Source organism: Bacillus rossius, chromosome 16, assembly GCF_032445375.1.
Source record: "Bacillus rossius redtenbacheri isolate Brsri chromosome 16, Brsri_v3, whole genome shotgun sequence".
Taxonomy (NCBI): domain Eukaryota; kingdom Metazoa; phylum Arthropoda; class Insecta; order Phasmatodea; family Bacillidae; genus Bacillus; species Bacillus rossius.
In genome coordinates this window covers 17,980,193-17,992,564 of record NC_086343.1, presented here as the reverse complement: position 1 = coordinate 17,992,564, position 12,372 = coordinate 17,980,193, and the positions used below count along the sequence as shown (strand labels likewise).

At 42.9% G+C, this 12,372-nt stretch overlaps 1 protein-coding gene across 2 annotated transcripts in view; it reads right to left on the bottom strand.

Moving 5' to 3' along the window:
- The window catches only part of LOC134540171 (guanine nucleotide-binding protein G(o) subunit alpha), a 234,499-nt gene that overhangs the window by 76,275 nt on the left and 145,852 nt on the right, over positions 1-12,372 (bottom strand). For both annotated transcript variants that reach the window (XM_063382722.1, XM_063382721.1), the window contains exon 4: positions 2,944-3,104. In XM_063382722.1, coding sequence (XP_063238792.1) covers positions 2,944-3,104 — 161 coding nt within the window. The remainder of the gene's footprint in view (positions 1-2,943; positions 3,105-12,372) is intronic.

Below are 12,372 nucleotides of genomic sequence, written 5' to 3'. Positions count from 1 at the left end.
AAGACGATGCAAGATATGTATGCACAACACCAATTTCGCCTAAATAATTGGGGGAGCTGAATTGTTGCCCCTTGGATGGGCAGACCTTCAGGATTTTTCTGACAGTAGTGTTTTTGAAAGGTTGTCTGAATTGTTGCCCCTTGGATGGGCAGCCCATCAGGATTTTTCTGACAGTGGTGTTTTTGAAAGGTTGTCTAAATTGTTGCCCCTTGGATGGGCAGCCCTTCAGGATTTTTCTGACAGTGGTTAGTTTAGTTTAGTTTAGTTTAGGTTAGGTTAGATTAGGTAAGGTTAGGTTAGGTTAGGTTGGATTAGGTAAGGTTAGGTTAGGTTAGGTTGGATTAGGTAAGGTTAGGTTAGGTTGGATTAGGTAAGGTTAGGTTAGGTTAGGTCACTTTACAAACTAACCACTGTCAGAAAAATCCTGAAGGGCTGCCCATCCAAGGAGCAACAATTCAGACAAGCTTTCAAAAACACCACTGTCTGAAAAATTCTGATGGGCTGCCCTTCCAAGGGGCAACAATTCAGACAACCTTTCAAAAACACCACTGTCAGAAAAATCCTGTTGGGCTGCCCTTCCAAGGGGCAACAATTCAGACAACCTTTCAAAAACACCACTGTCAGAAAAATCCTGTTGGGCTGCCCTTCCAAGGGGCAACAATTCAGACAACCTTTCAAAAACACTACTGTTAGAAAAATCCCGATGGGCTGCCCATCCAAGGGGAAAGTTTTCAGGATTATTTAAACTCTTAAAGGAGCGTGTTTTCAGAAATTAGATGGGCTGCCCTTCCAGTCTCTGTACAAATAAACCACTGTCAGAAAAATCCTGAAGGGCTGCCCTTCCAATGGGTAACAATTCAGTCGCCCCAAATAATTTATTACACATATAAAAAATACCTTAACCACACCACCCCATCATGCCCCGCCTTCCCGTGTGTGTGTGTGTGTGTAGGTGTGTAGGTGTGTGTGTGTGTGCGCGCGCGTGTGTTGTGCGTATAGCACAAAAATAGAACCGCCTTTGTAATTTACACAAGTACTTTTTAAGATGCGATTATTTCTTATTATAACTATTTAAGTGTACAGAATGTATTCCAGGATAGTTTCGCTGTCATAAAGTGTCATTTGGCACACGAACACGCTTGGTACGTCCCCCAGAAGATCACAAAAAAATGACTACGTACGTGTTAAGCCTAGTCCACATACCTCGTCCTCGGACCGTAGTCCGCGGACAGCTAACTGCTGATTGGTGCACGTGACCCTCTGACGTCACGTCCCCGTGTCCCAATGTCCCAATGTCCCATGTCCCAAGATCATTCGCAATTTTTAACTTTTAGTCCGCGGACGAGTCAGAGATTTGTTTGACTCGCGGAAGTTGAAAGAGTTGGGAGCAATTTGACCTGAAATAAAAAAAGAGTTGGTAGCAAAGAGAACGACTTGAGGTTAATGTTTGTTAACATTTTCTTTGTTTTACACTCTGGTTTTACATGCAGACGTCTTGAAAACTATATGAAGATTCGTCTGAAGTTAAAACTGCTTAGGCAATAATTCACCTAATATTGTGCCACATATGATAAAAGCTCAATTCTATTATGTTGTAATATTTATTTATTTAACATATTGTCAAAATTAATGTACAAAATATAACTTGCAAACTTAAATTTCTAAACAATTGAAACAAAATAAACTATGCATATGTAAATCTAACAGACGACTTTAAATGAAAACAATTCAATGTAGACGAAAGCAAATGCCTCGCACATTTACTGCACTCTGGTGTTACGACTGCTAAGCTTCACTTCGGACCAGCAGCATGTAGACAGCACAAATGTGTGCATTCGTCCGCGGACGTTGGGCGTCCGCGGACCACTGTCCGAGGACGAGGTATGTGGACTAGCCTTAAATGTCGCCAGACGCGGGTTCGCCATCTGGACGAAATCGACGAGAAAGTGAGGGGGACGCACCACAACGCCGAAATACCACAACGCATAAAGTACAATAACGCCGAAAACCATAACGCCGAATGCCAAATTGACTACAACGCCGACAGCTAGAAAACTGCTGTGTACCACAACGCCGAAATACATTAACGCCAAAAAAATGTCATTGCAGGACTGCCACAAAGGTTAGGTTAGGTTAGGTTAGGCTAGCCTAGGTTAGGTTATGTTGTGGTATTTCGGCGTTCAGATACATTTTAGAAACACACACGAATTCATTCAGTTTTTTTCTTTTTCATTTTGTTCCTGTGCCCCCCCCCCCCCCCCCCCCCTTCTCCACGCAGCAACATTTTTCGGCGTTACTGTATTTCGGGAGTTGTGGTAGACAGCAGTTTTCTAGCTGTCGGCGTTGCGGTCAATTTGGCATTCGGCGTTATTTTACGTTCGGCGTTGTGGTAACGACCCGAAAGTGAGCTATGCGCATGCGCGGGATTCGGGCAACAGTTCGGCAACTTTCCCCGACTTTCCTTAAACTAACCTAACTTTCCCCGACTTTCCAAACTTTCCCCCACTTTCCCTAACCTAACCTTACCTAAACTCGCTATTTTCCTGACTTTTTCTGACTTTTCCTTGAATTTTCCCCACTTTTCATTGAAATTTCTTGACTTTTCCTGAAATTCCCTGACTTTCCCCATCCTAACCTAACCTCGCGATTTTCCTGACTTTTCCTTGAATTTTCCTAAATTTTCCTGAATTTCCTCGACTTTCCCTTACATAACCTAACCTGACTTTCCCATGACTTTCCCCGAATTTCCCTGACTTTCCCTAACCTAAACTTACTTTTCCAATGACTTTTCCTAACCTTACTTTCCCCGACTTACCCCACCGAAATCATATCCCTGAAGATGAAGGTACTGGCCGTGTCCTGTCGTGCGCCAGGCACGGAGCCAGGGTACACAGGTGTTGCATGTCCAGCACCGACACCTCGGCGGCGTGCGCTGGTACTCACTATTTCGCCGAGTCGTTGAGCTGGTACTCGTTGGACCTGCCGAAGCACTCCTGCACACCCGAGTCCGCCCACAGCCGCTTCATCGCCGCCAGCAGCTCCTCGGAGAACGGTTCCGTGTCCTCCATCCTCTGGATCACGTCGAACACCATCTTGGCGTCAGTCTGCAAGCGCACAACCCCTGGTCACGTCTCTGGACACAGCGCGTCGCACCAGTCGCACAGACACTGGGCGAGGAACCAGACACTGGGGGGACCTCACCAAGGATTCGTCATCGCACCACACACAGACACTGGGCGAGGAACCAACACTGGGGAGGGAACTCACCAAGAATTCGTCGTCGCACCACACACAGACACTGGGCGAGGAACCAGACACTGGGGGGACCTCACCAAGGATTCGTCATCGCACCACACACAGACACTGGGCGAGGAACCAACACTGGGGAGGGAACTCACCAAGGATTCGTCGTCGCACCACACACAGACACTGGGCGAGGAACCAGACACTGGGGGGACCTCACCAAGGATTCGTCGTCGCACCACACACAGACACTGGGCGAGGAACCAACACTGGGGAGGGAACTCACCAAGGATTCGTCGTCGCACCACACACAGACACTGGGCGAGGAACCAGACACTGGGGGGACCTCACCAAGGATTCGTCGTCGCACCACACACAGACACTGAGCGAGGAACCAACACTGGGGAGGGAACTCACCAAGGATTCGTCGTCGCACCACACACAGACACTGGGCGAGGAACCAACACTGGGGAGGGAACTCACCAAGGATTCGTCGTCGCACCACACACAGACACTGGGCGAGGAACCAACACTGGGGAGGGAACTCACCAAGGATTCGTCGTCGCACCACACACAGACACTGGGCGAGGAACCAGACACTGGGGGACCTCACCAAGGATTCGTCGTCGCACCACACACAGACACTGGGCGAGGAACCAACACTGGGGAGGGAACTCACCAAGGATTCGTCGTCGCACCACACACAGACACTGGGCGAGGAACCAGACACTGGGGGGACCTCACCAAGGATTCGTCGTCGCACCACACACAGACACTGAGCGAGGAACCAACACTGGGGAGGGAACTCACCAAGGATTCGTCGTCGCACCACACACAGACACTGGGCGAGGAACCAACACTGGGGAGGGAACTCACCAAGGATTCGTCGTCGCACCACACACAGACACTGGGCGAGGAACCAGACACTGGGGGACCTCACCAAGGATTCGTCATCGCACCACACACAGACACTGGGCGAGGAACCAACACTGGGGAGGGAACTCACCAAGGATTCGTCGTCGCACCACACACAGACACTGGGCGAGGAACCAGACACTGGGGGACCTCACCAAGTATACGATAATTTAACATTTGAGGTAATTTTTTCTCTCTTAATTTTACAGGTTTCAAGTTTATGGTCAACGTCAAGGTCTTAGATCCCCTCCAGAGACATATTGAAGACTTGCTATGGTGAATTTAAAGGCTCAATGGAATAAAAACAGGAAATTTTCCCTCAAAACAGGAATTTTCCCCTCGAATAAGAGAAATTTCTAGGAATTTTGAGTCCAAGACGGCCGCCGTTAAGTCAGAAGTCGGTCGGTCATTGTCCCCACCTCACACCTAGCTCCAACTCCAGTGTCAGTACAGGCCAATACATACTACTAATATTTATAATACTTCTTGAACAATCTTTGAATAGTAACCAGTAAAGGCATAGCTTGAAAATTCATTTATATTGCTAAATATCCCCTCAACCAGCCAAGGGGGGCACTGGGCGAGGAACCAACACTGGGGGGAACTCACCAAGGATTCGTCTGACATCATCTCTGGTGACCACGAGAAAACCATACGGAGAGAAGTCAAGGGGTTGGTTCCTGCAATTACTGTCATGCTAACAATTAAAATCAAAACTAGAACTACCTCCCTCTCCCTTTTTTTCCCCATCTGGAAAGCAAGAAGAAAAAGAAGTTCATCAGTCGCTGTACAAGTGTTCTACTTGACTAGCCCCCCCCCCCCCATTTCTGCAGACGTAATAACCATGCAAAGTGACCAAACATAATTAAAAGAAATAAAACTTTAAAGGTTACTGTCACATGCTATGTTGGTTATTGCGTTTACTTGTAGTTACTGTAAAAGTTCGAGGTACAGATAGCTCTCTTGCAGCTTGTTTTTCGTCACAAATTTTATTACCAGGCATTTAGTTAACAGCGGTAGAAATACATGCAATTTTGACCTCTTGTGTGACACAAATAACGTGTATAGATAACTTGTGATAACATTTGCAATTAAACCACAAATGTAAAAGAGTCAAGGTAATAAATCTACGGAAATAGCCAATAAACCAATTCAATGTCATATAAATAAACATGGACAAATCCTGAAAGAGGAAATTGTATTACAACAGGAAAATAAATAGTGAACTAAGGTTGTCAGTATAAAATGGCTACAATATATCGTTAAGATTTCGCCTTGAATTAGTTGCGTATTTCGCTTGGAGAAAAGCTGAGCGAACACAGAATTATACACGTAATTAATTTCTTACAGTGGCTTTAATCAAAAAGCTAGCAAGAACGCGCGAATTTACAGCTCTCTTTTAACCACGTCAGGGCTTTGTGAAACTTGCTTAACTATGCTAAAACAAACATCTGATTGGGCCTGTACATCGCAAAATAGCTTGACTTTAAATATTAGCCTACACCAAACTGTTCCTTCGGAAGAAAATACACTTCCACATCTGTCGCTCTTATCTATGAAATATGAGAGCATACATAACAGTAATTAAAATGAAGAACAAACACAGTTTGATAAAAAACAAAAATAAATCATAATCTCTAACAAAGCCTTTTAAACAAGCTAAGTGGCGCATAAAAAGACCTGGCGATAAAAAAGCCTGACTCAAAAGGTACTGAAGCCGAACCAGAGGAAAAAGGTTTCTAGGAATTCTAATATATTTCTATCTGCAGTTCACAAAATAATTTTGTAGATAAAAGTTTTTTTATTTCTATTAGTGTATAGTATTGTCCAGTAATAAAATTAAATCAGCATTTATAGGTCCAAATTGAACAACTGAATTTTTTTATAAATTAAAAAACATTGTTTTAGTCATTTTATCTATTCTCTTTATTTATTATTTTTAAACAGATCACAAACCTTTTGTTTTTTTTTTTCATGGTTAAGTTTAAGACAAGGTGATAAGCGACTTTACCACATGCAAAAATAAGAGGAGTAAATAAATAAAAATTAAGATAACAAACTCATTTTATAATACTTTCTAGATAAATATAAGTTATAATACTTGATTCTTTCCGATGTGCAATAATATTTTATTGAAGACATTTCGCTACTGTGTATATCGTTGTAGAACAGCAAAAAATTTGGCAGAATGGTTACAACAAATTACGTAAAACTACGGTTTTAAGTTAAGTGTGGGCGTGACAGATGTTTCCCGTTGCAGCGATAGGACAAAACCTTGTCACCTTGTGATTTTTTAATGTTAGCCACTGCTTGCAGTGCCTACACAGTAAGTCGTTTTCTGTAATGCTCCAAACAAATATGCTATTTTTCATTTGACTTACTATTCCTAAACAAATGTACAGTTTAAAATTTTATGTAAATTTGCACATTACGTGTGAGCGTGTTTATAAATTTATGTAATGTAATTTGAAAAAAAAAAACATAGAGTTTGTACATTTTACTCATTTATTTTGCAAAATCGCCAACGCATAGTATAATTTTAAACAAAATGTATGAGTATCTTTTAAAAAAATCAACATTTCTGTAAAATTACACACTTTCCGTGTAAATTAACTATTATTCTGGTAGTTTTACATCCACAATATACTAGTAAATGCTGACCAACATGAATTAAAATAATACATTGTGTTCTGACAATTAAACAACAAGGTTTGCGTAATTTTAAACATATTTATAAAAAAAATTTTAAACGCTATAAAAAAAGTATAAAAAACAATCAATTTCAGTACCGTGTGCCTGTCAGACAACATTTCTTGTGTAAAACTGTCACTACATGGTGTAAGTTTACATCGGATGTAAGTACGTCTCTTAAAATTCATTAAAACTGAAATGTGGTGTAACTCGACGATTCTTCCGACGGATTTAAAACCCAAAATGTCCTAGCAAAAGTACACTAAAATGAAGTAAAATAACACTTTTGTGTTGTGTTGTGAATCATCCTGTATGCGTGGCTGGTGGTTGTTGTTACTTCACCCCCCCCCCCCCCCTTGTTGGTGCATCCACCCTCGCAGCAGGCGGCGCTCGTAATCACTCGGCAATTCACCGCTGAATGCTTGGGGTGGGGTGTCAGGGGGGGGGGGAAGAGGGGGAGGGGGGTATGGCGCTAATGCGACGCGTCCGGCCAAAATTCCCGTCCCGCGGGACTGCGGAATAGGAAATTAAGAAATGCGATGGTAAGGGGGGGGAGAGGGAGTTATAAAGTGGGGTAGGAAGCCTCCGCTCCCCCTACTTCACGGGGACAGATACGTCCTCTTCGCCAGTACCGGGTCTCACGTGTCATCTTTCGTTGTTTATTTATTTATTTATTTATTTATTTATTGACGTGACAACGTCTAATAAATCGATGAACGCCGGCTGCACGCACGAAAAGTGTCCCGTTACGCACACTTTCCCGTTACGCTGTGTCCCGTTACGCTCATTGTACGCTTGCGCCGCATCTATCTCTCTTCCACTCGATTGGAACAACCATCGATTTGACTTTTTCGAGGCACATTAAACTTGGAAACTCTCCCATTCGTTTCCTACTTTTCCTATCATCGTCCCATCCTTAACAGAATAACACGGATTGGAAGAAGTTAAATAGCGAACATGTATAAACGTTATAGTTAAAATAATCTCTTCGTTAAAGTAATAAACGTATTTGAATTAAATGAGTTCAAATAAAAGTAAATTTATCAATTAAATTGTAGATTTCATTTCACCCCTTCTTTGTATCCATACAAAATAGTGATGATTCAATAAAAATGATTCAATTTTATTCATAAAAGTATGCAATAATTTCATCAATGTTTTGTTATGACGTCACGTTAAACTATCGTCCGTAAATCGACTTTACAGACAACCATTTTTTTTTAAAAGAAATTTAAAGAAAAAATTATGTCAGGCCTAAGCATGTACTGAAAGCACAAACTCGTGTAGTAGACACTTCTGGATTCACCGTTCGCCCGTAGCTTTCATTTTTTATATTAACATTCATAAATCAATACGGTCCCTGTGGTTTTGAGAAACAATTAAATATTATTAATTCATGAAGGTCTTTTCATCTCGCGAATTTTTGCAAGTCAGTCTCTTATCCATGATTCGATACTTCTTCGGTTAATGGCTTGTCATCGGCTCTAGAGTCCTCCATATAAACTGTGAGCCGGTAGCAGAAGCAACTTGAAGGTATAGGTATCTAGAAGTTTAGCTCGTCGTGTTATAAAGAATCCGTGATTTTTAGGGCCATGAAAATTTCGCTAAAAGATCCCGAGAGTAGCTGGAAGTTAAAACACTGTAGCATCGTCTGTGTTTCGTGATTGGGTGAGTTACTTTGAGGTGCATGTCGATTGTTACAACAACCAATCACACTAATTCAGTGTGGAAGCAAACTCGTCCTTAGTGGCTCGTGCAAACAAGGCAACGACTTCTCTCGCAGACGGCCGCCAATCACAAGGAAGAAACCGCTGGTGTGGGTATACCTTGTTTTAGTCTAGTAGGTGTTCAGATTTTTTTGGCGAAAATTTCCTGCCCCTAGTGATTTTTACCGGTCTCCAAACATCTAAATTATAATTCCTGTCACTGTTTTGCAAACTAAAAAGATCTGTCAATATTGCTATGAGTATTCCGTGTTTCTGGGACACCGTGAGTTTTCCCTGTTTCCCAGATTTACCTTTCTGCGGGAGCCCTGCATGATACGTAAATTCCCGTTACCCTCCGTGGTTTCTTTTTTTTACACGCTTTATATTAGCTTCACCTGTATGTTTGTATGTTTGTAAACCGACTCCTTTGCACTCGATTTTGACCCACTTTAAACGGACAGATTTAATCTAAACTTCGTACACCTATCGAGGACCGGTGACAATACACTAATTTAATAATTTTATCTCATTATCCTGATTAGGATCGACAGGATTAAATAATTTCCTCACCCAGCCTCTGTGTGAGAGCAAGTGTAGACAACCGTGCAGTCGGCGCATGCGTACCCGTCTACCTACTTTCCAGCTCGAGCACTCGTGGTATTAGTATAATTTTCCCCCCCCCCCCCCCCCTTCCGTTACGCTCTTATGCCGGCTGTGGAGAAGTTTACCTTCGAGACAGAGGAAAACGAAATAGTTGACTATCTCCCCCCCCCCCCCCCCCCATACGCGGACAGAGAACGCCGCCAACCCAACTCCGCCGCGAAATAACACCGAGCGCATTTAATAATCAGGTTTCTGCAGTGGGCGGGGACCGGCGAATAATTCGATTTCCTAGAAACCGACGTCTCTTCGCGGGGCGACCGTGCCCGTGTTCTTCCAGTGGCTTCTGTTGGTTTCGCGAACGCGAATGGGGAATCTAATTTCCGAAGCACGCCAAGTGGCCTGGCGGAGCGCGTCGGAACTTGCGGCCCGCGCGCGCTGAGCGGCGAAGAAGAAGGGTTCGATTGTGGCGTGGGTGTTTGTTGAGTTACAACATACCCTAGAGGAGTGGGGGGGAACTGGAACTGCAGGGAAGCCAACAAAGGTAAGCGGCGACTCCTAGAAAACAGGATGACGCCTCCGTGTGAAACCGAGGCAACGACGATCCTTCGACTCACTAGAAGAAGAAGAAGGAAGAAAAAAAAGGGGGGGGGGGGGGGGGTTTGTCTGTAAAGTCGGTTTGCAGACGATAATTTCACGTGATAACGTCATATCAATTTTTTTTTTTAAATTGCTGCTTTTAAAAAGCACCCGCCTTAACATGTTTAATATTATAGAACATTTTCTCGGACGGTGTTCGGCCGGATCTTGCACGCTCGGCTGCTCAGGCGGAACGTGACAATGAGTCATGCTTTTTTTTCGTGCGTGCAGCCGGCCATCATCGATTTATAAGACGTTTACGTGACAACGTCATATCAATTTTTTTAAATTGCTGCTTTTAAAAAAGCCCGCCTTAACATGTTCGATATTATAGAAGATTTTCTCGCACGGTGTTTGGCCGGTTCTTGCACGCTTGGCTCGGGCGGAACGTGACAATGAGTCATGCTTTTTCGTGCGTGCGTACGTGCAGCCGGCGTTCATCGATTTATAAGACGTTATCAAGTCAAAACCCTGAGCAAGTCTTTCAGTACTCGCCGGAGATGTGTGGCATGTGACCTTGGTGACCAGAAAATTCACGTGTTGTCATTTTTGTGAACACACCCACGATACAAAAACTCGGACACGAAATTTAATGTGGAATTATTTTTAAAAATAATGCCGAACCGTGATAAATACATACAAAAATTGTGTTTTCAATTACATTTCTTGGTTGCAAATCACACCGTAGTATCCGCAAACACCACTGTAATTCGTAGCCGGAGCAGCTAGGTCGACTATCGAATCATTCGATTTGCAGAGCGAAATTTTTAAACTATATAAATGGAACTGCTCCGACAAAAGCGAACAATTACTAAACCCCCAGCTTTGGAACCTGCTTTCCAAAATTTGATTTTATTAAAATACTGCCCATCTTGTTAAGTTCACTAAACAGTAAATACTATAAAAAATTTCCCGTTGGCTTTGTGAAGTTTGGTTCGCGCCATCCGCCACAGAAGGCAGCACCATGGTTACACGTTTCCGTTCCGTGCGACTTTCGTTTAACTTACGAAATTACGCCTCCCAAATGCCGTATATCGAGAGCAAAAATGTTACATATAAAAAATCGATGTAAATTTTTTTTTTTTAAATAACACACATATTCGGTCAAGTAATTTTTTTTTTTAAATTGAAACAATAATAGCATTGCCTGTACGAGACAGAAAGGCCATATTTTTTTGAGTAGTCGCTACCAGTGTCACGTAGAACACACAGCATCTGCTAGAGAGTGCTGCCTCCATCTTGTTTACAATACTTGTCACTCTAAGTGATAGTGTCACTTAGTACACACATTTGCTAAAGTGAATTACTGCCATAGTAGTTTAATTTTTACCCACTAGCGTGCACGAATCATTTTTTTTCCAGGGCACCCGCCATCTTGACATTTGGTCGCAATCTTAGAAACCTCTAATTATTTACCTAGAAATTAAAAATAAAAATATTCAAAAATCATTTTAAAAAAATTTGATCATCTCAATTCGATCCTTGATCAATGCAAAAAAAAAGTTCGATAAATAAAAAAAAATTGCAAATAAACCATTTACTATATAATTTCTAAAAGTACAAAAACCAAGCAATTTATAAGCGTTTCTCGCTTTCTACAGGCCTCTTAAAAGGCAAAGCGCGTCCTTTGCATGTGTTTTCAGGGCAGTTATACATAGGGCCTGCATATTTTGCGAAAAGATTCCGAGATTAGTTATAAGTTAAAACACTGTAGCATCGTCTGTGTTTCGTGATTGGGTGAATTTCTTTCAGGCGTATGTCGATTGTAACAACACCAATCACAGTAATTCAGTGCGGAAGCAAAAGCGTCCCGAGTGGTTCGGTCAAACACGGCAACGACTTCTCGCGCAGACAGGCCGCCAATCACAAGGAAGAAACCTCTGGTGCGGGTATACCTCGTTGCAGTCTAATAGGCGTTCAGATTTATTCGCGAAAAATGCCTGCCCCTAGTTTTATACACGACAGTCGATTAACCAGGTACATCCAGATGTTGGCCAGACACCTCCAGTCAGTAACCGGGCACGAAATCTGCATCCAGGAACATTCAGCCACCAGACACGTCCAGCCGTAGGCTAGACATGTCCAGTTGGTTGGTGGTTAGGCACATCCGAGTCGGTTGCCCGACACAATCCACAGTTGTTGACTAGACACCTCCAGTATGTGGCCAGCCACATCCAACATCCAGTTAGTAGAGACTGGAAAAATTCGCGCTTTGGATGAACTCTAGGATAGACTCCACAATCCCCTACATACTCAGGCAAATACCACCTGCTCATAGGTTACCGACTCGTGACACGTGTCAACTGGGACGCTTGCGATTCGATACTTTTTTGGTTAAAGGTTTTTCATTGGCTCAAAGTCCTTCAGATAAACTGTGAGCCAATCAGAGAAGCAATATAAAGGTACAGTTGTTTGGATTCTATCATATAATGAAACGAATCCGCGAATTTTTCCAGTCTCTACCAGTTGGTAATCAGGCGCATCCAGCAGGTGCTCAAACACAACCAAGCAGTAGGGACCTGAAAAATTCGCGGGTTCATTTCGTGTTAGGTATGCTAAAATTCAAATAATTATATAC